Raw genomic sequence first — 27,662 nt, 5'->3', positions numbered from 1 at the left:
TTAACTGCTTCTTTCCTTGAAATACAACCCCTGTTTTGAGCTAATGCTGCCCTGGAAGAACATGACTGTTCTCAAAATACTGAATTTTACAGCTTTATCAAACCTCAGCACTTGATCCCAAAGCTCCAGGTTCTGTCCAGTCAGTCCAGACACTGATGAGGGAGTTCCAGAATGGAAGCCAAGCCCTCCTGGCCCTATGAGCTCCCACTGGAGCACAGTATTATCCTCCTAAAGCCTATGCTGGACCTTCTTATTTCCAAGAAGAGGGAAAAGTAAGAAAAAGAAGATCAATCTCTTTAGGGAAAATACCCTGTAGTTTAATTTAAATGGCAAATGCAAAGTTAAAAAAAATTAATAAAAAAAGCCCGACATCTGAAAGATCCAACAGTAGAATAAATAAATATACATACAGCAGTTTTCAAAATAGTAATATCTTAAAAACATACAGCAACTCTCAGAAAATGTCTTGGAAAATGACAGACAATACTAATAGTGACTTTGTTTAAATATTTAGTATTTTAATTTAAGAACATGCACTTTCTCCTCTGTATATATTTCAGGAAAACATGGAGTCATGCTGTAAGCATGGGGTCATCTCTACTATTAGATTTGTCTTTTTATTATTCCTTTGGAGAAAAACATGTATGATTTTTGCTGTTCATTCTACTTTTTTAAATTACTGGAGAGAGCCGAGTTCTGTGTCCGAAGGGGGAGCAGATCACCACGTGGAAGCCTGAGGAGAATCCTCCAATGCCTTTCTGGGAGAATGGAGAGCTAAGCCTGCTTACAAACAAACAGAATGCCTGCACTGAGGCTTTGTCTTCTCTTGATCTTCCCTCCTTCTTGAAGTTCCTGTGAGTTCAGTGGGATGTTTGCTCCCAAGGGTTTTCCTTGACATTCCGGTGATGTGAACTGCTAAGGAGCAGGACAGTCCTCCCTCCCCTGCAGTTCTGCTGCTTTCTCTGACAGATGCACGACAGGCACAGCCCTGTGCTGCCAACAGCACAGAAAGGACTTGTTATTTCACTAAACTCCTGAGATCTAAACCACAAGTCAGTTTTCTAAATGTTAACAAGGAAGGTCTTGCAGTCTGCATCTTTTAGATGATGGCTCCTCCATTTTCAGTGCTTCTGAGTTACTGGAATCAGCTTTGCCCTTCTCCAAGATGACAGTGATGCCAGACAGGAGGTACCCCCCACCTCCGCTCATGGTCAGCTTAGGATGGCTGCGATCCGGCAAAACCTTTAAAACAAACAAACAAACAACAACAAAACACACCCAAAACACACCCCACAACCAGCACCTGTAAAAATCCATTGTGTGTGTGCACATCGTGCTGTGTAATCTCAGTTTACAGGATAGTATGGATGTAAACTTTTTTCCCAGCCACAACACCAAGCAGCCATTTGGGAAGTGTATTTCTCTTTAAAGTATCTGCAGAGGAGAATTCAATTGTAGAAATCCATAATAATACAGGCTGCTGCCTCACTGGTTACTTCTTCATGGTATTGCCAGCAAAACTACAAAGCCAAGGTCTGAGACCCATGAAAGTGCCACAATGTGCTCAGAAGTGAGGTACTCTGCAGGAAAGCACAGCTGCTGCACAAACCAGCCTGAAGGGTTTCTGTGATTTCCAGTTCTGTCCCTATCACGTTTCTGCAGCCACCCTTAGGGTCAGACACAGCAGTGAGCCTCCCTTTCAGCCACATCACGCCTTTTTGTAAGGACTGTCCCTTCAGCTGTGCCCTGACTGTCCCTGCAGCTCTCAGAGGTTTTACTTGTGTCCAGGACACCGCAGTGCTGTTCTCACTGCAGCTGGACACAGGAGCCCTGGCCGGGCCCACCTTGTGTGGATATCTAGGAATTATTAACCCTGGCACTTGCCTACAAATATTTCAGTACATGTTTAATAAAATGCAAGAAAGTCTTTCCACTGGAAATCACTACAGTGAAGCATTAAAGCTCTTCAGAATACCCACTACTCTTGGGTAGAGCAAATGCCTGAGCTTACACATTGTTTCAGTCACTCCAACCTCCCCCCTATTTTCAGGGAATGTTTTGCTCCCCAGAATTCCCATGGTTTTGACAGCCCCGTACTGCCATCCTTACCTGGTAGTTCCGTAGCCAGGTTTCAGACAGTTTCAGGTTGATGACTCCACCTCTTTCTCTCAGCTTGGTGTAACACTCTAATAATGGCTTAGAAAAACCAAAGAGGAGGTTACACAGCAGAATGGCACCAGGCTTGAACTGTAACAGCTGAAGTAACATCCTGATTTACCTCTTTATATTGGCAGTAGACAACAAAAGGCCTCGAAGGAGCAACAAATTCCAATAAAGAAAGTAACAAGGGTGTGGGATGAAACTTGCTGGCTACAATTAAGCTGCAAAATAAAGTTTCACGCACATTAGTTTTCTGCTTCTGAACCCTACTCACCCAGTGGCATTTCCTCCTACTTAGCACAGCAATCAATTACAGCTTAGAAGTGTCTCATCAGCACATTTTCATTGCTCTGACAACTCCCCAAATGTAAAAACAAATCATGACTTCCTACTGGTGTAATTGAGAGGCTGAAGCATTGTTCCCCGAAGTGCAGAATATTAAATGCATTGCAGGAGCGCTCACTTCAGCTCTGCCGGGCTCCACAGTAATTGTTACAATCTAAGAATTTCATGTTGCTTGCTCTGCCTCAAGACCATTTTCCAAATACAAGTTAAGTTTTGTGACTGCCACATGTTGTTTAGAATGTAACCTCAGTCGTGACTCTTTAGACTGAGCAGTCTTTATTTAATAGTTTTATATAAAAAGAATATTTAAAGAGAGAACAAACCCTTAACAGACGTGACTAAAATATTTTTAAAAGAAAACATGTCCTTGACAACCTAAAGGCTTCATATTTTATTCTCCACCCTAACATCACACTATAACTGGGATCGACAGATGGTTGAGATTCTTTACTGCTATCTCCAGTTTTAGTCCAAAGAAATCACTGCTGAACTACACTGCAAGAAGTGGTTGCTAATTAGTTAATTAGTTATTAAGTTGTGCTTGTGCAGAAAGAACAGGCTAATTAAACTCCTTCTTCACAGTGTACAGAGACTACAGAGATGCCACATCAATTAACATTTGTTCTCCAGGGGAATGTGCAGCACTTGAGCAGAGTTAAACTTGCCTGGCAAAAGGGACGTAAAAATTGATGCTCAATTTTATAAATACAACAGAGATTAGGAGGCGAGATAATTCTTTTTCAATTGTTCCCACTTTGGTTGTTTGCCAGCCATGACCTTGCAGACCATTTACTTCAAATGCAAACCTCAAAAGAACTGTGCTCCATAATGAACCAAGCAGGCTCATCCCGTGCCTTGGAAGGCCTGGAATGCTGCACTGGCACTGCCAGGGGCTCTGCCAGACTCCAGGAAGGGAAGTGAGGGCTGAGAGACTGGGGAAAATCAAATGCTGCTCTTTCATATGGCAGCACAGATTGCTGCCAGCAGGGAGCCTGGCCAGACACAAAAGTGATGCAGGAGGTGAGGGGGGAACAGGAAGAGGTAGAGGAAGGGCAGGGAAGGGCAGAGGGAGGGAGATGGTCTAATTCTGAACACATGGCGTGTCTGTGAACAAATTTCTGCTTCCATAGTGCCGGGAAAATGGAATAGTCTGTCTCTAAAGTCTTCATTAGAAGAATACCAAAGACCCAATGAATATCTTCCTTTTTCCCCTCAGTGACCTAACATCAGACCTCAACTCACATAAAAGAAATTGAACAAACAGATTCAGTACAAACAATGTTTTACCACACAACAGCACAGAAGGTAGAAATTTAACTGAAATGGTATCTTCTACATTCAGTAATAAATACTGTTAAATTCAGCACCTAAAGATTTCTCCTAAAGTTGGTACCCACCTTCACCTAATGAACAGCTTTTCTTTACTTTGCCAGTAAGTCCCAATCTTTCTCCCCACCTCCAATGTTAACCATCTTTTTCCCTATCCTTTCCCTGTTTCTCTCCTACAAAAAAATCTCCAAACTCTTATTTTCCCTGGCTGTTTCTACTCAGGTGCAGAGTTGCTAATTTGAAGCAGTTCCTTATTCCATGCCAAGTTCCTGATCTCAAGGAGCAGTGGCTATGAAAGGCAGATGACTCAAGAAAGGGGATCAGGGCTGAGCCCTCTGGGACAGTGCTCTCAGGCACCATAAATTCTGTTTTCCCCCATCCTGCTGGAGCCTTCCTAAATCCAGGAATCACACATCCCTTCAGGAATGTCATTTGTTACAGCTTTCATGCATTACAGAGAGCAAAAGGAGGATAAAAGTGATTGAAAACAAGTAGGAGACAAATACTAAACTCAACAACTGAATGTACTATTTCACATGGAAGGAAGTGACAAGTGAAGTCAAATATTAATTTTGCCTTTGCCAGATCATGGACAGGCATTAATTACAGTGATGGTGCAGTAAACAGCAGCGAAACCAGGCCCAAACACTGCCACTGTTCAGGCAGCTCAATGGTCACAGCCACAGGCACTGCCAGACAAATGTGCTGAGCTTTTTTACAAACATCCTTGACCATTTTAGCACTTCAGAGAACACAGAATGACCTGGTTCTGCATGGTTATAAATTCTACCACTTAAATATGCTACATGAGGTATATGAATGAGCATGAGTTAAAATACTCTATAGTAATAAAACCCAAAAATTACACATAAACATTTAAAAATAACCAATAAATGTGCAGTAAATTTTTTCCAAGCAGAACAGCTTAATTTCCAGTGAACCAATATTCCTTGGAGGAAAAAAATTAATATGAATGTTATTAAATTAACTAAATTAATGTCACCTGGTTAACTTGAATCACTTCAGCATTTGCTGAGAACACAGTGAAAAAGTCACACCCACCAAATGCTCTTACACTATTTTGGAGCTCAATTTCTAGGAATATATTTATTGTATTTGTTTTAAATGTATCATATTAAATCTTTGTGCTAAATTGTTTCTCAGGAATAACTGATCCTGTTTTACCTGCAGGTAAAATAAAGTTATGTGGTTTTTATCCTGTGTAAAAAGGAAATTAGTTTCTAAAAACAAACCAACCAAAAAGAAACCCCAGAACAACAAATTTAGTTCCACTTTAATGAATTTAAAGCCTCAGGCTCTACTTTGCCAATTAGAATCCCATGATTTTTTTGGCAGTCATTTTGAATTAGATTTTACCTGGATTCTGGTTTTCTTTGGATAGTTTTTTTTTTACTATTTTTTTGTATTTAGTTGACTTTTAGATAATTTCAAGCCATTTAAATGAAAGAAAAAAATCTCAACCAGTGCCTTTTGTGCCCTCAGTTCTCTGCTCCATCCCATTGCCCCCATGGTCTGGGGTGTTTCAGTGGGAGCACTAAATTGAGAACACCATTCCCAAACTGTGACAGCTCTAAGCAGACTCACCCATCAGCATTCTTCTCACTCAGCAAAGCAGCAGCTTCTTTCAGCTTTTTCCTTCTCTCCCACTGTTTTATTTGCTTTTCCCGAACCTTTGAACAGCAAAACAAACAGTTGGCACTTTAACTGGTAATTAATTATTGAATCATTATTGCCTGGACTGCATTTTCACTTTTTGAATCTTAATGTAAGACAAAAGACAACTTTCCAGGGCTCCACTTTAACACCTGACTAAGCTGTATTTCAGCAGGGCTGATTCAGATAGCAGAATTTTATGTCCACAGATGTTGTGAAACTTGAACAGCCACAATAAATATTCTTACATTTTCTTTATTTTCTTTTTCTTTGTTCTCTTTAAATTCTACATCTTCAGCATTAATGTCCATTGTGTCTTGCTCTTCTGCTGGATTGATCTCCATAGGTGCTTCAGGAGCAGGTTCCTCCTCTGTTTCCTGCAGGGAAGTCTGTTTCTCCTCACTCAATCCATTGCTTTCCTCTTCCACCAGTGTGTTCTCCTCAGGGTCTGCAGGCAGAGTCTCTGTAGTGAATGTCCCAGACAGGAGACTCTCCACTTTGCTGAGAGGAAATTCATGAAGATTGTCAAAAAAATGTTTGGGAAATCCAAAACAACTGGTGGCAGCTCTAACAGGCCCCCCTCCTGGGTACATCTGAATGATGGATCCATAGCCTGTGGGAGGGAAAGAATCAAAACACATTGGAAAGCCAGAATTCTTACAATTTTAAAATTCTTTCTCAAATGCTTAATTGAAGGGTCCATTTAAGAAAAAGGAAGTAAATTGCCTGCTTTTAATCAAACCATCAAATTTATGAAGCTGTGGAAATATGCCTCAAGGTAGAAAACCTTTCTTGAAAGGACAACAGCTACTGAAATGCAAAAGGACAAGGTAACTCATGGAATATTTGTGTATTAAACATGTATTTAGGATTAGCTCAGAACATATAAGTAGTGACAAATTGCTAGAAAAAGTTAATTTAATAAACAGGTAAATGACAAAATTTCTACAGTTTCTGTTACTTATGGAGATACTTGGATAAAACCCAAAAGTTAATTTCAAAAGTTTTATTAGTGTCAATTAGGCAAAGAATTTCTTCAATATCCAGGCCCCAAAGGAAGAGCTGTGAGATGTTAAACACACAAAAACCAACTTTCCGATAGTTAAGTGAAATTGTATCTTATTTACTCAAGAAGTAGCCCTACGGCCAAAAGTTGCTGAAACAAAACTAATCTGTAGTAGCACTGTGTGCTTCCAAGACAACATGGACAGTACATCTGTGTGCACATCACATCACTTCCTGGCTTCTGGAATGTAATTGTCACCTCTACCTGGTGTCTTAAAATAATGAAACTGATTAACTGAGTTTGAAAAACAAATCAGGAGTCAAACTTCTCCTAAAATGTGCTCAAGGAATGTCACATACATTCAAAACACATGTGTTTTGGATGTTTTGCACACCACACACTAAATCTGGTGCAGTGAACAAGAGGAACAGCAACATTTCCAGTGCTGTCAGAAATGCAGTGGCACTACTGTGTCTGCCATTCACCTTCCTGGACTTCCTGGTGTCTGGGAAGAATCTCCATACAAGCTCCTTACAGCTTTTTCTGAACTCAATGTCATTATACTAAGAGAGGAACTAAAACAGATCTGCATACAAGGCTATCAATTTAATAAAAAATAACTACAGAAACAATTATATCAAATTTAATTCTCAATTTTAAACTTTTTTTTTTAAGTACTGAAAAATAAACCCAACTGATGCAGAAACTTTCCCCAGTGGAAAAACAAGTTTCCCCTTGAATCCTGGAGGTGGTAAGACCAGATTTCAATAGCTGAGGAAGCATTTTGGAGTGCTGCCTTTCAGCAGTGTCACACAGGTATGCATTTCCATGCCCCTTGGTGTGTGCATGACTGAGTGTAGCTCACCCCCCATTCTCTCCATCACAGCCCCCAGCACCAGGCCTGCACACGTTTCCATGACAATCATCTTGTTGCCAGCATGGATGTTTCCCAAAGTCAGCATCTGAGCCAGGGTGTCGTATCTCAGGTGGCTGGAAGACAAGAGGGATTTAACAAACATCAGTTTGCTTAGAGATACTGCCTACTAGCCCAGGAGCCTGCCAAAAAAGATTGGATTTCAGGTAGATGTAGAAAAAGCATCAGTGCCCTTCAGAGTCACCACATAGAAACTTTTAATTAAACATCTGATAATGAAGAACTAGAACGGGAGCTAAACAAGAAAGCAGCCAGGAAAAGCAAAAGCAGGATATGCAGTAGGGTGCACATATTAAAGTGGACATCTTGTGCTGTGCCAGTCAGAGAAAGTATTTTTTAACCTTTTGTTTGTTTTTTCTCTAGCATGTCAGCTTTGTAAAGTACAAATGGTATGGATGCATTTCCTGATCCAATAATGAACCTTGTGGTTTTTATCTATTTCGCAGGAGCCAGCACCACCTACAACCCAGGACCACAATCCAATGCATGCACTGAAGAGACTCCATGATAGCTACATGAATTACAACTAATCTTTAATAGCAAAAAGCAGTCAAGTGACAGAGATGGTATAAAGAGAAAGGTTTGAGAAGCCTTAAATAACATATATTTGAAGATTTTAAATCTTAGCATCTTAGAGCTACTATTCCTGCGTTTTAAAAAAGTATCAGGCCACCTTTAATATCTGTTACAATGTATCTCTTAGGTTAGGTGAGTGAAAATCAAACCAGGCCAGATCTCTGTAGTCACGACCCCTCTGACTCCCACCCCAATCTTACCCACACGTTTTTAAACCCTGGAGACTCCTGACTGAAGGATTTTGAATCCCTGACGCATTAAAGACAACAATTCTTGCCCGTGGTAAGTGGCTGGTTATCTTGTTACTGAGCCAGAAAACAGATGTTTGGCCACCAGCCAAAGCAGATAAGAGGTACCTTTGAAAATCAAAGAACTTCTGTGTGGGTAATTAGCAAGGTGGTGCTGATAGGGAAATGGCAAATTCTGGTGCTGCATGCTAAAGAATTCTGTTTGCTGCAATATTGATTAATTTTCTGGATCATGTTATCATTCATTAAATTGCAATCTTCATGTTGACAGGAAAGAAAAGAGGAGAGGTGAGTATTATACACTTTGGTATAGTGTAGGTGTTGAAAAAGTATTAAAGTATCTTTCTCTTATTGTTTGGAAAAAGAAACAAAATGAAAACTCACTTAATTTTTCCAGGTTCCCTTGCATAATACATGGTTGAAAGGATGCGAGTGGATGGTTTCACAATTGTAATAATTGCTTCATATCTGTAAAAAAAACCATGGTAATGGTCTTATTTTAATCTCAACAATTTAGGGAATTACCAAGTATTTTTCACATTTTAAAATTCACTTACTTTTTTTTCTTCTTCTTTATGTATTTATCTTGAGCAAACTCTGTTTTGTCTCTGAATGTTGTACTGTTCTCTATTAACTGTTGAACTATCTCCTTGGAAGAAACAATTAATTTTTGTTACAGCTAGCATTTATTTCTCATTCATTTCATAGACAGTATTTTTTTAAACTAGCATTGAAAATATTTCCTTCCAGTAGAGGCATGTATACCATGAATTTCTCCTGACACCAATGGCAAAGTCAGTCTCTGTTAACTAACAGGACCAGTGAGGCATTACACTGACTATGTGTAGGAATTTAACCATAGTTTTGCATAAAAATCATAGAAATGAAAATGTTTATCCTGAACTATTCAGTAATACTTCATTTAACCAACTCCCTCTTTGGGTGTATCTGATTCCAGCAGCTCTGAGGGTATCTTTTTTCCCTGTTTCATGTAGTTCCTCCCCTCTGCTCTGGTTAATCACCAGACATCTCCCTCACTCCAATGATTTTTTCAGTCTCACAAATTTTGCCACACTACTGTACCAACTTCTTATACAATGTCCAACTCCTTAGCATTTATTACTTCCTGCAATATTCCTCCTGATTGTTTCCTTCTCTAGCTCCCAGGTCTTCCCAGAATTCCAGGTTTGGTTTCTTGGGTCTCCTTGTTCTAATGTCCCCCCTTTGCCAACCCAACTCTTTCTCATGCTTTCAGATTCCAGCTGGAGGGATCATTAGGACCTCCAGCAAAACCAAACCAATCCAACAGGACTCTCCTTGCTCAGGGCTTGTCTCCTTGTTCCAACACAAGAACAAAAAAGTTGCTGTTTTGGGTTCTGTGATCCAAGTAGCTTAACTGCTAAAATTATGGGTTCTATTAAACATGGACGGGACAACTGAAAAAAGAAGTATTTTCAATTTGGACACTCAGCTCCCCTTGTGCTTTAAAAACCTGCTCAAAAAATAGTGGTGCAAGTACTCTTCACTTCCTTTTGCTGCTTTTCAGGCCCTTATTCCTTCAAACACTTAACATGTGTTTTATGATTTTATTAATGATTTGAAACAGAATCTCCTTCTTTTTTGCTTTATTCTAGGGAAAAAAATAAATTCAGTGCCTGGGTTGTTTATGTTGTTTTGTAGGGGTTTTTTATGTTCTGATAAAATTTACAGTGAAGAAACAGGGAAGTATCCTGCATCACCAAGACACACCATTCATAAACAGGAATTCAGATTTTAACAGACGGTTAGGGAGGGATAATATCTATTGCTGCTAACGTCGCTTAAAATGAATATTCAGTTACAGTACAAACAGCAGAGTTAATAAAAGCACAGGAGATGCACTGCACAGGCATGCTGAGAACACACAGGAAAGTCAGAGCGATCTTCTGCCATGGACAGTGAAAACAAAAACTATCAAAGCTGTCAGCCTAATTAGCACATTCTTCTCCATGAGATAACACAACCAGCAGCACAACCATGGAAACAGAAAAACCACTCCAAACTGCTTGGACCCAGCAGGCAAAAGCAGAAAAACTGCTCCAAAGAGCAAGATGCAAACAGGAGATGAACTTGCTGTAAGCATAAGCAATTTCCTGTGTTTATCAGAAAGGATAAACCAAAGACAAGAGAGGATTTTGCCTGACAGCATCTGCAGAACAGAACTGGCTGCAATGCTTTAGTAACAATTTAAGATGGCTTAAAGATCCCTTACTTTATGAAAGGAGCAGGCTTAAATACCAACCCCTTTTTTAGCAGAACAGAACTGATCTCTTGGGAGTACTCTTAATTTTCCAGGTACAGATAAAGCAGCAGCATCACCCCTGTCTGGCAGGCACTGCCCATAGGCACGCTGGTGGCACATTTGTTATACAGTGTTGTATGTTAAGACTTTGTTGTTTGGCCATAATCTTTTCCTACGCCTTTGAGAGTTTAATTATTGCACAATTTTAATACCTCTGTAGTACAGAAATAGTATTTTGAACATCATACACAAGCAAAACCAAATGCTGATTATGTGAGCTGTACTTTTTTATCTGTTACGACTTCTGATGCCATTTATTCTTTCCTCTGACAAAGTTGCCAACCTTACATAAAGTTTTCTCTGAAAACAGGCTTAGCATTTTTGTAAAGCCAAAAAACATGACTTGACCAGAAGAACAAAGAAAAAGCACTGAAATCTATGCACAGATAAAAAAGAATATCCTTTTTCAGAAACTAAAATATAACCATCAAGGTAGCACAGAAATGACACCAAAACCTTATTTTTACCTGTCCTTTAATACCCTTGTCCTTCAAAGCCTTTATGTCATCATGAGTCAGTTTTTGAGACTTCCCATCGTCAACTATGTTACGATTATCTGTCCCTGCTTCCTTTGTTTCTAAAGGAAAAGGATATAGATTTGTAAAGTCTAGCTCCAAATAAGTGGGAGAAACACACAATTTTAGTGTCACAGAAAGCAGATCTCTCGTGGTTAAATACACATTTTTCATGGCCTTGCAAAGTACAGCATAAGCACAGAAATGTAATACGTGAGGTAAAACTTAATGTAAATAAAATCACCCAGACTAAGGTTCAAATTTTCTCCCATGTTAAAAAGATTATTTGTTACAGGACTAATGAAACCAATGATGGAGACAAAACCATGCACTTTTATGACAGAAAGAAGTGTAAGTAGCATGAAGTTAACAAATTATTAATAGAAAGCTTTCCCAATTTCTTTGGTATCATCAAAGAAACAAATGAATTTGAAATAATTTTTCCAACTGTCAGTCCTCTGATACCTGTGGTAGTCTCTTCCACCTCTTGCTTTGGCTGGAGGTTTCCACCACTGGTTACTTCAAAGGTAGTTCCATAAGTATGTCCGATGGCATTATCCAGGTAGAACCACTGCTTCTCAAAAATTATTTTTCTGAAATGACAGAAAAGTGAGCAATACTTAAAGCATTATTTTTGCTGTATCTGAAACCCACTATATTTGAGTCTAAACTACAGCTTTATATATGACATTTTCATCTATATCCCCCAAAAAAAGCAGGACAAGCACAAACAGTGAAATTAACCACAAAACCCACATTAAACTGAAACTGGTGAGGAAAAGGACAAAGAACTTAAACAGACCATATAGGAGGAACTTCTTTTTTCAGTTCAAAAGAATTTTCAAATGACAGATCAAACAAGGCTATGGCACTTGTCAGCATCATTTTTTGACAGAGAAAGTCAGAAATGTATTAAATCAAAGCTGGGTCGTACAGAGTAGTAGCAAAAAGATGAGCATGGTCCTGTATTTTGTAAAGCTCCCCAGAAATAACATTTGCCAAAAGACTATGAAGAAAGCAGACAGCAGAGTGTGTCTTGTAATCTGGAAATGTTTAATTAAAAAAAAAAAATTAATTTACCATCCCTTTAATTTTGATTGCACCCAGGCAGGTGTGCATTTTTTCTTTCTTCACAAAAACCAGGATCCACAAAGCCTTTAACTTTCAGGCTGACCAACAAAGGCTGCCTTGCTATCCCTGGAAATACTAATCTTGGCAAATGAAATAGGTATCAGGATCTATGCCACACTCACATTCAAATTCAAATTTGCCAATATGAGCCCTAATTATGCAAATTATACTCATCACTAATTCTGAACTACACCCTTTTCAAACCACTCTCATTCAAGCATAGTACCTTTAAATCTCCATACTATTAAATCCGATATCTGGGCTATGTTACCTGACACTGACTTCTACACACTGGTCTACAAAATTCTCTGCTGCCAGGGGATGAACCCAGGCTGTGTCCAACGATTTTAGCATTCCCTGCTGGGCTGCGGGCGCTTTCTTGCTATGCCAGTTGGCCTGGGAGAAAGAAATGGGAGACCTTTCATGGCACACCCTCCAAAGCGGAGTGCCAGCATCCTCCTACACACTGATGCCGCTGAGCACGCTCGGGGCAATTAACAATCCCTATTAGCATCTCACAGAAATTGCGTGCCACGGCGACCACTCGCTGTTCGGGCTCCTCTTCAATCGGCACCAGTTTGACACCGACAACGCAAAACCCCCTTAAATCTCTCTCAAACTCTTACGAGAAATGCGGCCAGGAGACCTTCCGGGTTTAAGGGTTTTTTTGCCATAGGAACCGAGGCAACATTAAAACCTTTCCCGCCGCCTGCCACACGAGCCTCACGAGGCCGCTACTGCTGCCCGGTGCGGCGGGACAGGGACCGGCAGCGGGACCCCCTTCCCACCGCCGGGGCCCGCCACAGCCGCACCGAGGGTGGCGGGGGCGGAGGGCGCGAAGCTCGGCCGAGGCGCCGAGCGGCACCGAGAGCCGCCGGCGCGGCGCTCACCTGCGGCGCAGCACCGGCACGGCCTTGAAGACCTCGTCCCGCTTGAGCACGGCGCAGTCGCCCTCACGGATGCGCGCGCTCGGGCCGCCCTCCATGGCCGCCGCTGCCGCTCGCGTCGGGCTCCTGCGCAGGCGCCGGGCCCGCATGGGCGGGGCCCCGCCGGCTGCGCTTGCGCAGTGCGGCAGCGCGGGAGGCGCGCGGGGCGGGAGCCGCCGCTGAGGGCAGCGAGCCCGGGGTTCCTCGGCGGCGTTGCTCCTGTGTCTTCTGCCGGCGCTGTGGTAGGGCAGCAAAACCCTGCCTCTCGCGGGGTCCCCTCTGGAAAACAGCTCTAGTTTAAATTAAATATCTTCTGGTAAAATTTGTTGTCGCGCCCTCAGACTGACGCCGGCAGCGAGAGATGAGCAGGGAGCTCAGAGGCAGGGGATGCGCCCGGGGCAGAGGCTTCCAGGGGTGGCGAGGAGGATGGAGAGGAGGCTGGCGAGGAGGAGGATGGCGAGGCAGAGGACAGAAGGGAGAGCCCAAAAGGATGCCCGAACCCGGTGAGCCAGCCCCTGTGCTTCTACGCGCTTTCTGAAGCCATAATGCTTTTCTTTTAAAGCACTGTGCTAGGCAATTACAGCTGCTTGTCTCCCGTGGTCAAAAGAACCACTGAGAATAAAACTTGCAAAACTTAACTCTCTGTATTCTTTCCATCCACGTTAATTTTTTTTTTCTTCCCCCAGCAAATTCTCGACTAGTCCAATCGACGATGGACCAATTTATTCCCTATAAGGGCTGGAAACTTTATTTCTCTGAAGGTATCCTTAGACCAAAATTACATGTAGCAAGTATTTAAATTATTTTTTTTCTTAAATTAGTTACGTGTAGTATTAGTAGAGTTATAAGTTCAATAAATTGAACTGAAATTTCACATATAAAAACAAATACAATAAAGACTTCAATCTTGTGATATACTGTAACCTTTGTGATCATTAGTGAGATACTGTGGAGATATATAGTCTTCCTTAGTTTTGCAATGCAGAAAAACAGTGGAAGAGAAGTTACCTGTTTATGTATTTTGTGAAGTGAAAAGAATTATTCTGTTACTAACATGGTGTGTTTCTAATTAGTTTACAATGACAAGTCTCCTTTTGTCCAGAAGACTCAAGCCTTTGAAAAGTTCTTCATGCAGCGCATTGAGCTTTATGACAAGGTAAAAACAAAGCCAAACATATCCCACCCCAGCAATCTGTTGTTGACACAAGAACACTACTGCTTTTTAGTGGTTTTTTTTTCTGTCAGAAATAACCTCCATCAGAGACCTGAAATGTTTAGGATATAATTTGGGTGTTTCACTTCTAATTTGAAGTGTATTTTATCATTTCCCAGGATGAAATAGAAAGAAAAGGAAGCATTCTCGTGGATTATAAGGAGCTAATCCAGGACAGAGAGCTGACCAAATCAATACCAAATATATCTGCTGAACTAAGGGATATGCCTCAGAAAATACTGCAGTGTATGGGTCTGGCGATTCATCAGGTAAATACAAGGTTCTGACGCATGGAAGCAGAGCCCTCACAGCAAAAAAGAATCAGTGACAGAGGCAATTATGTTATAAACCCCGCATCTTCTGTCTGAGGGGAAGTTATTCTTTGTTTAAGACTTGGATCTTCCAATCTCTCCCCTTCCTGTATGATCCACAAAATCCCATTTCAAAGTTGCTTTGGTCTTGGTGCATTTTGCTTGTTCATCATCAGAGCAGTTGACTATAAAAGTAGTTCTAACACCTCTGTCTCTCCCTACTGGGAGTTCTGACTTCTGTGGGCATCTGTATCCCCCTTCCTGTTCCACGCAGGTGCTCACCAAGGACCTGGAGAGACACGCAGCAGAGCTGCAGGTGCAGGAGGGATTGCCCCTGGTTGGGGATCCTATCATCAACGTGCCTCTCATCCATGCCAGGTAATGGCTGCTGGGCAGTTCTTTCCCAAGGAAGAGCTGTTTGCTTCCTGGCTAATCCTTGCCAGTGTCCATGCATGCTGCTGAAGGCTTACATGTTTATGGGGAAACTGGGCTCTGCAAAGCTTTTCCAGAAGAACACCCTATATTTTGCTTTTTTCTTCATGGTGACTTTGTGTCCTTGTAAACGAAACCTCCTTATAAGCTGAACAAACAGTTTGAACTAGAAAAACTTGTAAGTCGAGAAGTGGCTTATAAGTAAGACAACTATTCTATAAAGCATGTATTGATTAAAAGCAAAAATATTTAAATTTCCTTTGACTGGAGAAGTTTTTCATTAAACAAGTCCTTAGAACTTTTTTTTTTATCAGAAGTAATGGTATCTCACGCTTCAAGGGTCTGAGGGAACTGAGTGTGTAAGCTCTATTTGAGTTCAAATTACTTTTTAAAAAATTATTTTGTTTTGTATTATTAATTCCCTGCTGGTGGTAGCAGAGCCATAACCAAACTTTGGTCTTTCTGTGTCACAAGTCTAAATTCCAGTCTTTATCTGAAACTATGGAAAGAGATGGTTATGGATGATCTTAAAGTAATGTATCGCTAGGCCAGAGGTGTCACTGGATAAACAAACTGTACTATTTGAAGCTGTTGAGCTCAATTCATGTGAAGACTATTGAATGTTCTGCTGCTTTCTACAGCAAGAATCAAAGACTGCCATGGGCATGAAAAAAGACTTCTAAGTGTTTTTTTCTGGATTACCATTTTTAATTTGGAGTAGGATTTCTTGTCTGTTTGTGTTTGGATGGCTTTAGGGGTTATTTTTGCCCTCATTTTCTGTGTGCTAATGCAGGGTGTACAACTATGAGCCTCTAACCCAGCTGAAAAACTTGAGGGCCAACTGCTACGGCAAATACGTCGCCCTGCGTGGCACCGTGGTGAGGGTCAGCAACATCAAACCCCTGTGCACCAACCTGGCCTTCGTCTGTGCCGCCTGTGGGGACGTGCAGGGCGTTCCTCTGCCTGATGGGAAGTACACCCTTCCCACCAAGGTAAGCCAAACCCATGGAACTTCACGCTTTTTGCTGTGTTTTGACATAAAACAGCACCACAGGTGTTGAAAAAACAAAAAAAAAAGTCACTCAAGCTAAACAACTGACACATCAAAAATAATAAAACATACCATGAAACTTTTCTTACTTGAGACTCTTGTAAAAAATGTATGCTGCTGGAACAGGATATGTGACCAAAAATACGTAGAAATTCCCTGAAATACGAAAAAAAATTATCTCTTTTAATTTCCATTTAATCAGTTATGTTTAAAAAAATCCTTCCACCTTGCTCTCATGGTTTTCTATGCTTACATTATTTGGTTTTCTCTGTTTAGAACTTTCTATTTTAATTTTACTTTTTATTATCTGGGCTTAAGAAGTCACTAGACATAGGATAGTGTCTGGTTATTCTCAAACCAGCTCACTGAGGGGATCACACAATTCAGCTGTATTTGCTCTAACATCTATGAATCAGAGTTCAGGTGTCTGTACTTGATAGGTCCTCATTAATCCTCATTAACTATGTACATCCTAATTTGTAGCCCTAATGTAACTGGCTTTTTTCCTGGAATGATGCTAAATTATATTACTTCACTTTTTTTCTTTTTTTAAATCAAATAAGGCAATTTCACCTTAGGATTTTAAAAAAGGCTGGGAATGAATCAGAGTTCCTGTTGTTTCAGTGCCTTGTTCCCGAGTGCCGGGGCCGGACCTTCACAGCTGACAGGAGCTCTCCTCTAACCACCACAGTGGACTGGCAGTCTGTCAAGTAAGCACAAAAATGTGATGTGACAGGATGGCTCAAGCCGTGTTACACTGTGTGATTTCAATAATCTCATTCTTTTGCAGCAAGCATTCCCCAACATTTGTATCACAAGGCAGTTGTTTTATCCAAGCACTGGTATACTTTGTAACCTATCCTGTAATAGTTTCCTGGAAATTCCTTCTGCCCTTACCGAGCTCTTGGAGAGATGGCTAAGTTTGTGCTCTTAGCTGCTTTCCTCAAACATTTTAATTGCATCTGTGGTTTCATGATTCCCTTTAACGAGCTGTAAGACAGATAGAAAAGCCCTATTAGGTTATATTGGTCAGCTGTGCTACTTGACCTGAATGAGGTGGAAGTAAACTGGAGGGTTAAAAATCTCAGCTTGAAGTGATCGTCATGTAAAAACTTGTGCTGCTGTTAGCAGCTCCAGAGGGCGCTGTTTGTCACCGCTGCTTTGGTGAAGCTTGGCTTGGCTTCCCGGAAACCTCAGAGCTCCAGGTGCGGAGCCAGAGCTAGAACTCTCACAACCAGAGTCGACTACTGTTCTTGTTATGGTCTGAGAAATTCCTGGGGCTTTTCCAGGGTTGGAATACCTATTAAAAATTCATGAGGGCTATAATGTCTGAGCTCTTAAAATTTTTTATATGGGTCCTTTCATGTACTGTACTTACTTCTACAAGAATGTGCTCATCAGTGATAGAAAATCCGAGTTTCAACTCAGAGTTCGTAGTACTTTTCTGGGGTTTATCTGTAGTTTATACCCATTTAGTGAAGTGTGACCTGAAAAAGATGCCCAGAACTGCAGGTGCTGTGTGCTGGAGTTGGACTGGCAGGCGCTGCATGGTGTCCGAGCTCCCCCTCGTGTGTTGCAGGGTGCAGGAGCTCATGTCAGATGACCAGCGGGAAGCGGGACGGATCCCGCGCACCATCGAGTGTGAGCTGGTGCAGGATCTCGTGGACAGCTGTGTCCCAGGAGACATGGTCACAATCACAGGCATAGTGAAGGTGTCAAGCACCGAGGAAGGTGAAGTGCAGCATCTGAGAATCCTTTTTCCTAGGGTAGTGTTTTTGGTAGTGCTTACACAAGAACAACAGCTTGTTCTTGTGTAAGCACTAATACTCCCCTTAATTGGAACTTTCTGTGTTGTAAGTGCATAAAGTGTAAATTTCTTCAGAAGTTAACAAACTTTGACAATGAAGAGTTATTTTATGGCATTATTTGCTTAACGTTTTTCCTTTAATATCTCCTTCAGACATTAGGAGAACTGTCACACAGTTGTGAAGAAGAGTTATCTTAGTTTAGTCTCCATTGAGAATTTTTTCAACCCTTTTTTTCCTTTTTTTTTTTTTCCCCAAAGTGAAGAAACATGTTGTGCACTACTCTGAAAGAATGCATTGCAGATAACTGCAAGACTTTTACTCTGAGACTTCATTCTCTGCTCAGTAATCAATCTCTATAGAAAATGATTAATTATTAATTGATAATTACTGATTAATTACTAAGCTACATGTTCAATGCTTCTGCACCATGCACCTTTGTTTCCTCAAAATATTGTGTGGAAACATTTTATATTCAACTTTTATTTGACTACAATAATGTAATAATTTAAAATCCCTGGAAGAATTATTTTTTTTCTGGGACAAAATTCTCTAGACATATCCCCTCCAATTCAGCAAAATATTTTATTGTGCATGTAAGTGGAGGAAACTTCATAGAACAAGTGTAACTAGAAACTGATTTTGCATCAATTTTACAGAGTGCAGATGTTCAGTATTTAAATATGAACGTGGCTGTACATGGTATTTCTGAATTACTCTATGCCATTTGCAGATAACATGAGTACTTATTGATAGAAAAAATGATCTATCATCCTTTCTCAATTTTTCTAACAGGAGCTTCTAAAAGTAAGAATGACAAATGTATGTTCTTACTGTACATTGAGGCAAATTCTGTCAGCAACAGTAAAGGACAAAAACTGAAGAATTTTGATGATGAGACTTTTCAGAGATCGTTCATGGAGTTTTCTCTTAAAGACCTCTATGCTATCCAAGAAATTCAAGCTGAGGAAAATCTGTTCAGGCTCATTGTGAAGTAAGTTGTGTCAGACCTAGACCATGCCTAGGATTAGGCATGAATCAGTGTGAACGACCTTCAGACAAATGTGACAGCTCATTCTAAAGTTGTGAAATGTCTGAGCCTTGTGCAATAGAAACCACAGAGATCTAACAAACTGCAGTGGGCAACGGACTTGGGAGGGAGTGAAAGTATTGCAGTGGGAATGTTGGGACTTTGGGAGGGGTTTAGGGATACAAGAAGTTACCTGTGTTCTAGTTCAACCTTAGACAGAAAGTTCTTAGTAAAAAAGCAGTTAGTTAATTTTGTTCCTCACCATGTAATTCAACTTACATTTTGTCCTCCTTGTTTCTATAGTAAAGAGGTGTAAGAACTGAGCAGAGGGTGTGAAAGACCCTCAGTTCAGACTAAAAAGGACTCTTCCACCTGGGATGTTCCTCAGGCCCTCCCAGTGGAGTTAAAGAACACAAAACCAGCACTTTAAAAGGAGGGTTACAGGTTACTTGACTAAGACAAGAATAGGTGCAGATACCACTGGGAGGGTGGTTCTCCTTTGTCTTTGTGGGGACTCAAGTGAGAAGCTTTTCTTATTTCAGTCATTTCTGGTTATCCCAAAATTTCAAGAAACATGATGCTGTTGATTTCTGTTGGAAATTCAGCAAAGGCTGCCCAAAAAGTTTTATATATTTTTTAAGGTGTTCTGTGATGAGAGAAAGGACAAGTGATTATTTATAGTAACACATGATTTATCTTCCACTTACATTACCTTGTGCTTTGCTTTTCAGCTCTCTTTGTCCTGCAATCTATGGCCATGAGGTAAGCAATTTAAAAACCCTGCTTGCAATTCCAGTTTGAAATGTTTATGCCACATTCAACTCCTAAAGGATTCACAAAGCTTATCTGGGACAGGGGGAAGGGGCAGGGACTGTTTGTACGGGTGACTGTGGTTCACAGTCTGTTTTGGTGTCAGGGAAGTGGCAGCCTTATACCCTTGAGTGATCAGGAAAGAAAGGTTATTGCTGCCAGTTCTAGGGAGTTGTCAGTGTTGGTCACCACAATCGAATACTTACCAGTGTTGGCCTGTACCACAACAGATTGTGAAGGCAGGTTTGGCCCTGGCCTTGTTTGGAGGATGTCAGAAGTTTGTGGATGACAAGAACAGAATCCCAGTGCGAGGAGATCCACATGTTCTGGTTGTTGGAGATCCAGGATTAGGAAAAAGTCAAATGTTGCAAGTATGGTTTCCTTTATTACTATTTCCTGTTTTCCTCTATTTCCTTGTTATCTTGACTTAACAACCATGGTAGGATAACTGTGAGCTATCTTTTCATGTGGGATACCTCAAATATAGGATAGTATCCAAAGGTCTCTCCTGCTGTCCTCTCCTTCCAGGGAGCTTGTTAAAACACCAAAGCGGGTGTCCTTGGTCAGGCCTATGGGCTTTCAAGGACAGGCTTACGGACTTGCTGTCCTGTCCTTATACAGTTCTTTTCATCAACCCTTTTCCCCAGTGAGGAGGTTCATTCCTTTCTGTCTTCATTTAGCTGGTGCATTGTGAAATACAGTAATTAATCTTTGAACAAATGCAACTTCAAATACCATGTAACTCTCCTCCTGTGAGGCTTACTTCCATTCAGTACCCTATTTCTGTGTTGCGAACACCGATTTTGGCTTTTTGGGAAAGGGACCTGCTGCTGTGTTTGGGTTTTGATCTCAGTAGGCATTTCTGCATGGCTATGACAATTAGTAATAGATTTATTTTTTTTCTTAAAGTGAGTGATTTTTAAATTCCATGTCTTTTTCCATGGTTACTGTGAAGTGAGAGGGACAGAATTCACCTAGACCTTCTTTAAAAAGTCTTTCTAACATGGTCCCGTTGCTTTAGGATATGATTTGCAATAACTTAGCCAAAGTGATGGATTTGCATGCAAACATCTTAATGAACAAAATTTTTAAATTATTCTTTTGTTGAATGGGGGCTTTCCAGCATAGAGTAACTGATTTGTTTTTTTACATTGTTACTCAAAAACAGAATGCCATCCAAGAAAAGTTACTCCTACTGCTTTGCAGCAGTATGTGTCTTAGAGTTGCAAGGAGTTAGAGCTTTACTGTGGGGCCATGTTCAGTAGAAAGAAACAAATTTGGATTTACTTTGAGTTGTTTCTCTAGAATGAAGCTTATGAAATTCTTCACTTTGGGGAGGGAAAAAGTATTTGTTTCTCTTCTAGGCTGTGTGTAACGTCGCTCCTCGAGGTGTGTATGTTTGTGGTAATACTTCCACCAGCTCTGGCCTGACTGTTACGCTGTCCAGAGATGGCACTTCTGGAGATTTTGCCTTGGAAGCTGGCGCCTTAGTACTTGGAGATCAAGGTAATCCATGTAATGCCACAGGTTCAGCATAGCCATGTGTGAGGGGCAGGAGTGTGTGTGCTGCTGAGTCTCAGCTAAGCCAAAGTGCTCTCTTAACTGTGGACTAAAAATGTCCATTTGAAGTAGTTGAAGTACGGGGTTTCCACACCATGGGAAGTTCTGAGCTTCTCCAGTCGCTTCTCTGGGGACAATTCCTGTTTTTCTAGAGTGTAGGGAAACTTCAGTTCTCCAGTTCATATACCAGACTTACTGTGTCAATGAACTAGGATGTTTTTTTGTTCAGGAATCTGACTTGATGTCAGCTGCTGGACTCTTACTGGTTTTGAAGGACTCACGAATGAGATACATTGTCTATTTTCAAAAAGCTTGTTTCATCATCTTAATGAATAATCAAAATGTTGCATCCCCAGGCCAGGCTGAGTTTATAGTGGTTTGGTTGCATTACCATGGAATGGAAACAAAGCTGGCTGAAATGAAGATTTTTCCAATGTCTCCTGCAGTCCCGAGGGTTCTAAGTTTGACTTCTGATGTAGCACTGGATTGTAGCACACACTTGTCCTTCTGTTAGTATGTTATCTGATAAGTCTTTATCCTGTTTTAACTGCTTCCAGGAATTTGTGGAATAGATGAATTTGATAAGATGGGAAACCAGCACCAGGCTTTGTTGGAAGCCATGGAACAGCAGAGCATCAGCCTGGCCAAGGCTGGCATTGTTTGCAGTCTGCCAGCTCGGACATCCATTGTTGCTGCAGCAAACCCCGTTGGAGGACATTACAACAAAGCAAAAACAGTGTCTGAGAACTTAAAGTGAGCACTTTCTGAAATGCTGCTTTTATAATTCACATTCAGGAGTAGATGCTTCTGGCAGTTTTGTAGCTCATGTACAATTGCATTCTAGAATTTTGGAGTGTGAACACAAATTTTAATAATTTTTAGTGGCTTTTGAGAGAGAAATTGTTGTTGTACTTTATTGTGAATGAGGAAGACAGGATCTTTTACCTGTGTTTGAAGTGGACCATAGTTGCTATAATTTTTCCACTTTTCCAAGCACTCCAAGTTCCTTGTCTCTCCTCCAGAATGGGGAGTGCTCTGCTGTCAAGATTCGATCTGGTTTTCATCCTGCTGGACACGCCGAACGAGGACCATGACCACCTGCTGTCCGAGCACGTGATGGCCATGCGGGCCGGCCGGCGCGCAGCCTGCAGCAGCGCCCTGGTGAGCCGGGCCGGCTCCCAGGAGCGCTCCGTCCTCCAGGCCACCTCAGACCGACCCCTGCTTGAGAGGCTGAAGGTGGGACTTGTCCTGGAGCTGCTGTGTGTGTGAGGTGCTCTAAAGCAAATTTGCTGTGTTGGGTTTCAGTAAGGAGCTGCAGAAGTGGGCTGGGTGTAATAATTTGGTATAACATGATCTGTGATGGAGTGCTGAATCCAAATAAAGCAGTGTGGAAGCAAATCCTTGGGCATCTGCAACCCCATGGGTTTGGAAAGTAGAGGAGAAGGAAGCATGTTTCTCATTAGACTTCAGTGATGGCTTTGAGAACTGGTATTGACTGATACTGTCAAATGCCAGGTCTTGGGAGAAATACTCCTGCAGATAAACCCATGCACTTTTGGAAACAGGATATCAGCAGTGACTGTTTAGTCTTCTCTGGAGCTGTAACAATTGGGAATTTGGATTTCCTCTTTTTGAGGAAGGATTTAACTACATAACTAATTCTATTTGGCATTTCCTATTGCTGCAGATGAGAAGCACTTGCTCCTTTTTCTGAAATGGCCAAGTGTGTATGTTTACATGTCTGAGCATAGTGTGGGTACTTGAAGTACAGTGTTCATATATGAAGCACTAAAGCCCTTATAGTGATGACTTCACCAGATAAAGCATAAAGATGAGGATTGGATTTTAAAATTTTTATTGCATAGAATTTTGACAGAAAGAAATCTAACTTTGAACAATGCTAGATCTCAACAGGAGAGAACTTTGATGCCATTCCCCATCAGCTGCTGAGGAAGTATGTCGGATATGCTCGGCAGTACGTGCACCCAAACTTATCTCCAGAGGCTGCACAAGTCCTCCAGGAATTCTACCTTGAGCTCCGGAAGCAGAACCAAGGAGCAGACAGCACCCCCATCACCACAAGGCAGCTGGAGTCCCTGATTCGACTGACAGAGGTAAATGCAAGCTGGAATGCTGAAGGGATTGAAAGCAAAGAGATTATTCCTGAGATACTACCCAAATCCTATCATTTTTTACAGCTTATTCACCACTATGCTTTTTTTTGTTTTGTTTAAAAAAAAAAAAAGTGAGAATGCAAGAGGTTTAGCAGTGCTTAAGAGCTACTGTTCCTTAAAACTTCTTATAAATCAAAACACCCTTGAGGAGCTGGAAAGAGAATCTATCTCATTCCCCAAAAGGAGAAAAAGTAGGTGCAGGCAGGAATACCTCCTGCCCACCTTGAACTTAGGATGCTTCTGTTTTCCCTAACAGAATTCACTATTTGTGATCTGCTGCTTCACAAGGCTACACTGCTAAAAAGCAAATAATCTCCAAGCTACAGCCTAAAAGTGCAAGTATGCAGAAGCTGACATTGACACACTAACAAAAAATAGAAAAATCTTCCTCTAATCCTGTAGGCTTAGGTTCTATCTCTGCTTCTAAAATCTGTGCTTGTAGCTCTTGTTGAGTGATTGTAGCCCTTTTTCACATCAGTTATGATATATCTTAAATCTTCATGGGGTATTTTTTTCTGTTTTAAGGCACGATCAAGATTGGAATTAAGAGAGAAATCTACCAAGGAAGATGCTGAGGATGTAATAGAGATCATGAAATACAGGTAATAGAAAACACTGGCTCAAAAATAAATAAAGCACCACAGTGCTATTCCTTTGAAACCTTTTTTCTTTTACATATTCAAAGACAGTGAAGAAATCACTTTATCAAGCTTAGGCCCTTGGTTCTAATATTTGGATTTGTTTGCTGCTCTTTAAAAGCTGCCAGCAGCCCTAAGTCAAATGCAACTGCTTAGGCTTGTGAGTTGTGTGATCACAGTGGTTCTGTGTGTCTGGGCACAGTAACACAGACATGAGGCTCTGCTGAAGGTTTTTTCTCCCCTGTGCTTACTCTCCAGTGCAGGTGAACAATTTTAAGTTTAAAAGTGATTTGGATGAATGCTTAGTTTAAGTTCCCTAGAGAGTGACTTGATGGGGGTGGTTTTCTATGTGGCTTCTGAAAGCTCTCTCCAGCAGTTATGTTTTGGGAATAAAATCCACATATGTTTGCTCTTTCGCTCTTTTCATAACCTGTTTGTAGCATGCTGGGGACCTACTCAGATGAGTTTGGAAAACTGGACTTTGAGCGTTCCCAGCACGGGTCTGGGATGAGCAATCGGTCGCAAGCCAAGAGATTTGTGTCTGCCCTGAACAGCGTTGCAGAGAGGACCTACAACAACCTCTTTGACCTGCAGCAGCTGCGGCACATCGCCAGGGAGCTGCAGATACGGGTGAGCTCAGCCACACCAGACTGCCAAACCACCCACAATTATTCATTGCCAAAGGGAGAGGAGCAAAGGCACCTCTGCTGTGCCTCTTTGCAATGGCAGAAATAACCAGTGTATGCTGGTAGGCTGAGCAGAGTTCCTGAAGTGTTGGTTTCAGTGCTTCACTCCCTCTGCCTCCCGAGAGGACACGGCTATTTTTGTTCCCAAGTTTAGGCTTGTGGTGTCCGTGCTCTGTTTCAGCAGTGCAATGATGTTTCTGCAGGACCTCCTCTGGAGTAAATATGCCTTTCAGGTTTTCATTCCTGCTTCACACATCCTAAAGCTGTATGCTGTTGAAAGGAACATCATGTAGGACATGTGGCCACAAATGTGTTCTGCCCTGTAATTGATTTGCATTCTCTACTTGTGGGGGCTTCTGCCAAACAGTTATTGATAGCTAACTCTACTTTTTGCTCCATCAACTATTTATTAAAGTTAATTCAATTAACTCTAATTCTCCCTTCATATATAGAATATTTTTGCCCATTCAAAGTTTTATACCAGAAAGTCAGAGAGAGTAGTAGAAATCATGCTTTTCTGTGGTAGATACTAGTGTTTTACAAGTGGAATTTATACATCTGTACCAGCATCCTTCCTCCATTTTGTAAAGGAGAGAATGCTGCTTCTGTGTAACATTGCAGTAAAAACTGTGTGTTAAGTAAAGCACAAAACAGGGGTACTGATGGTGTGAGACCTCCTGGTAGGTGAACAGTTTGCTAAGGAAACTGACCTATTCTTAGCCCACTTTATTTCACTAAGTTCTTTCAAATGGTTTATGTTGCTTTATGTCAGGCAAGATGTCATTCTCCAGTTTGATTTTTTTATATTTATTTTCTCAGGTACCTGATTTTGAGAGCTTTATTGGATCCCTAAATGATCAGGGTTATCTTTTGAAAAAAGGTTCAAGAGTTTATCAGCTTCAGACCATGTGAGAAGAGTCACTGTGATGAACTTCCTTGGGATGATCATTCCACTGGACTGATGGACTTGCAGCAGGGAGGCACATCCTGAACCCCACCTGGCACAGCGCTGGCGTTTGCTGGGCTGGAGATTCCCCTGCAGAAAATTCAACTGGAGAGCTGCAACAGGACAAACTGACACCTGGTACTGCTGCCTGGCTCATCCTACAGCTCTGCTGTTTCAAATGGCACTGTGCAGGGCTGTAATGCACCTCAGCATCCTCCAGGAGGGAAGGTGTGTTTTTATACCATTACAGTGCCTTAAGGGACTTGACTTCTAAAAGAGATGCTGGACCCACATACTTCAGTCCAGAAATCTTTCATGAGAGGATGATATGAGCTGTACTTTGAGCACTGTAGTTCATTTAAAGTCCAGAAATGTTTCCAAAAGGTTGTGACAGCAGTGTTTTATGGCTGTTACCAGATGCCACTTTACTGAAACTGACTTGATTTTCTGCTTTGAAGCCAAGGTTTTATTTGAAATACAAGTCTGCTTTAAGAAAATACCCTTATTACAATATTTAATTTGTAAAGCATATTGCAGTATTTGATTTGTAAAGCAGGGATTGGATTTTGACTTTCATTAAACTTTATATATGAAAAATATTATTTGTTCAAGGCTGTTTAATGGCCCTTACAAGATCTGTAACACCAAGAGGTTTTGTTTGTTTCTGTGTAATTGTTCCTGACACAGAACAATGTGTGTTCAGCACGAGTGAAGTGCTGAATGTTTCCTGACTTTGATGAAATCAGAATCATGGTCTGGTGCAATGAAATAGCAGCTGAGAAGCTTTCAGTGTAAGAATTAAAAAAACCACAAATACCAACACCTCCCTAAAGAAAACATGTATTTTAAAAAATCAAGACTTCAATGCTGATTCCTGTTTTCCCTCTTTCATTTCTCAGGTAAGAGATGATAGATGAAAAAAAGCAGAAAAACTTAGTGCTTTATCCTCTAATTTAAGGGGTGTCAGGGACCCAATATATTGAAACTGAAAACTGGTCAGACAGACGAAATGCTTTAAGTATGAAATTACAGTTCTACGCCTGAACTCATAAGGGGCGAAGTCTGTACTATAAACAAACCGAAAGTGGGTGTTAGACACTGATTTTGGCTGAGTGCAGGGCTGGGGGACTCGAACGTGCCTCATGAGCAAACAAACAACTGCACCTGGAAAGTGAACTCATTCCTGTTTCTCCCTGAGACAAGGCAAACGCGGGCAAGCGAGGGCCAGAAACAAGTACCGAGCACAAGAGACCACTTGCGCTCCCTGAGAAGTCCCTGAAGATAAAGCAAACCTTCCCCTTCCTCCCTCAAGGGCTTGTCCGAGAACGGCGCGGCCCCGCCGTGAGGAGGAGCGGGACGAACCCGGGCAGCCATGGACACCGCCAGGACCGGGCCTCGACCAGGAGGCAGGCGGGAATGCTGCAGATGGGCGGTGGAAAAGCAGCGGGGAAGCGCTTTCCCGGGACCGGGCCTGGGCCGGGAGGCAGGCGGGAATGCTGCAGATGGGCGGTGGAAAAGCAGCGGGGAAGCGCTCTCCCGGGACCGGCCTTCCACCGCCACGGCTGCCCGGCTGCCGTAAAGCGCGCGGCCTGGCCGAGGGGCGGGGCTGACGCAAAGCGCCGCAAAAGGTCGCGCGTCGGCGGCAGCGCTCGCGGCACAGACGGCGCGCGCGGCTCGCGCGCCGTGCCCAGTGCCGCGGGTCGGATGGCGCGAGCGGCGCGAGGCCGCGCGCTCCCGCGGGCAGCGCGGCCGCGCGCGTAGGGCCGCGGGCAGCGCCCCTCCCGCAGCGCTCCTGCCGCACCGCCCCCCGCGCCTCCCCCG

At 41.9% G+C, this 27,662-nt stretch overlaps 2 protein-coding genes across 5 annotated transcripts; one reads left to right on the top strand and one right to left on the bottom strand.

The window, feature by feature from the left end:
• Window positions 1-287: 287 nt before the first annotated feature.
• On the bottom strand, window positions 288-13,263 carry TRMT6 (tRNA methyltransferase 6 non-catalytic subunit). Of its 2 annotated transcripts, none has more exons than XM_005525494.3 (11): window positions 13,150-13,263; window positions 11,594-11,721; window positions 11,081-11,190; window positions 8,830-8,921; window positions 8,657-8,740; window positions 7,380-7,504; window positions 5,757-6,121; window positions 5,440-5,525; window positions 2,279-2,381; window positions 2,110-2,196; window positions 288-1,242 (listed from the first exon to the last, which is right to left on the bottom strand). In XM_005525494.3, the coding sequence occupies exons 1-11, from the start codon at window positions 13,242-13,244 to the stop codon at window positions 1,069-1,071; spliced, it is 1,449 nt and encodes a 482-aa protein (XP_005525551.2). In that variant the 5' UTR covers window positions 13,245-13,263; the 3' UTR covers window positions 288-1,068. The 2 variants fall into 2 exon arrangements, with proteins under 2 accessions (XP_005525551.2, XP_087909954.1); XM_088053828.1 differs by lacking the exon at window positions 13,150-13,263 and adding an exon at window positions 12,531-12,795.
• A 130-nt stretch (window positions 13,264-13,393) lies between these two features.
• Window positions 13,394-26,440, top strand: MCM8 (minichromosome maintenance 8 homologous recombination repair factor). 3 transcript variants are annotated; one of them, XM_088052995.1, is made up of 19 exons: window positions 13,394-13,427; window positions 13,527-13,688; window positions 13,872-13,946; window positions 14,259-14,341; window positions 14,518-14,667; window positions 14,984-15,087; window positions 15,935-16,133; window positions 16,817-16,902; window positions 17,772-17,923; window positions 18,793-18,991; window positions 19,759-19,789; window positions 20,068-20,208; window positions 21,202-21,343; window positions 21,955-22,150; window positions 22,420-22,633; window positions 23,302-23,511; window positions 24,097-24,173; window positions 24,650-24,839; window positions 25,776-26,440. In XM_088052995.1, exons 2-19 carry the CDS (start codon window positions 13,547-13,549, stop codon window positions 25,884-25,886), a joined length of 2,502 nt encoding a protein of 833 aa, XP_087909121.1. In that variant the 5' UTR covers window positions 13,394-13,427; window positions 13,527-13,546; the 3' UTR covers window positions 25,887-26,440. The 3 variants fall into 3 exon arrangements, with proteins under 3 accessions (XP_087909121.1, XP_087909120.1, XP_087909122.1); XM_088052994.1 differs by having other exon boundaries at window positions 13,400-13,688; XM_088052996.1 differs by having other exon boundaries at window positions 13,400-13,688; window positions 25,715-26,440.
• Window positions 26,441-27,662: the final 1,222 nt, after the last annotated feature.

The sequence above is a fragment of the Pseudopodoces humilis genome, chromosome 3 (genome assembly GCF_049639895.1).
Source record: "Pseudopodoces humilis isolate 2021_Gansu_Grassland_sample_001 chromosome 3, ASM4963989v1, whole genome shotgun sequence".
Taxonomy (NCBI): domain Eukaryota; kingdom Metazoa; phylum Chordata; class Aves; order Passeriformes; family Paridae; genus Pseudopodoces; species Pseudopodoces humilis.
Note: the sequence above shows the minus strand (reverse complement) of the source record. Positions and strands in the feature narration are given on the sequence as shown.

Coding starts and splice junctions, on each gene's coding strand:
- TRMT6 (XM_005525494.3), bottom strand. CDS start 13,244: ATGGAGGGCGGCCCGAGCGCGCGCATCCGTGAGGGCGACTGCGCCGTG. Junction 2,382..5,439: donor AGTGAGAAGAATGCTGATGG/GTGAGTCTGCTT, acceptor TTTATTTTGCAG/CTTAATTGTAGCCAGCAAGT. Junction 2,197..2,278: donor TCTACTGCCAATATAAAGAG/GTAAATCAGGAT, acceptor GGTTTTTCTAAG/CCATTATTAGAGTGTTACAC.
- MCM8 (XM_088052995.1), top strand. CDS start 13,547: ATGAGCAGGGAGCTCAGAGGCAGGGGATGCGCCCGGGGCAGAGGCTTC. Junction 16,134..16,816: donor AGTACACCCTTCCCACCAAG/GTAAGCCAAACC, acceptor CTGTTGTTTCAG/TGCCTTGTTCCCGAGTGCCG. Junction 22,151..22,419: donor ACAGTGTCTGAGAACTTAAA/GTGAGCACTTTC, acceptor TCTCTCCTCCAG/AATGGGGAGTGCTCTGCTGT.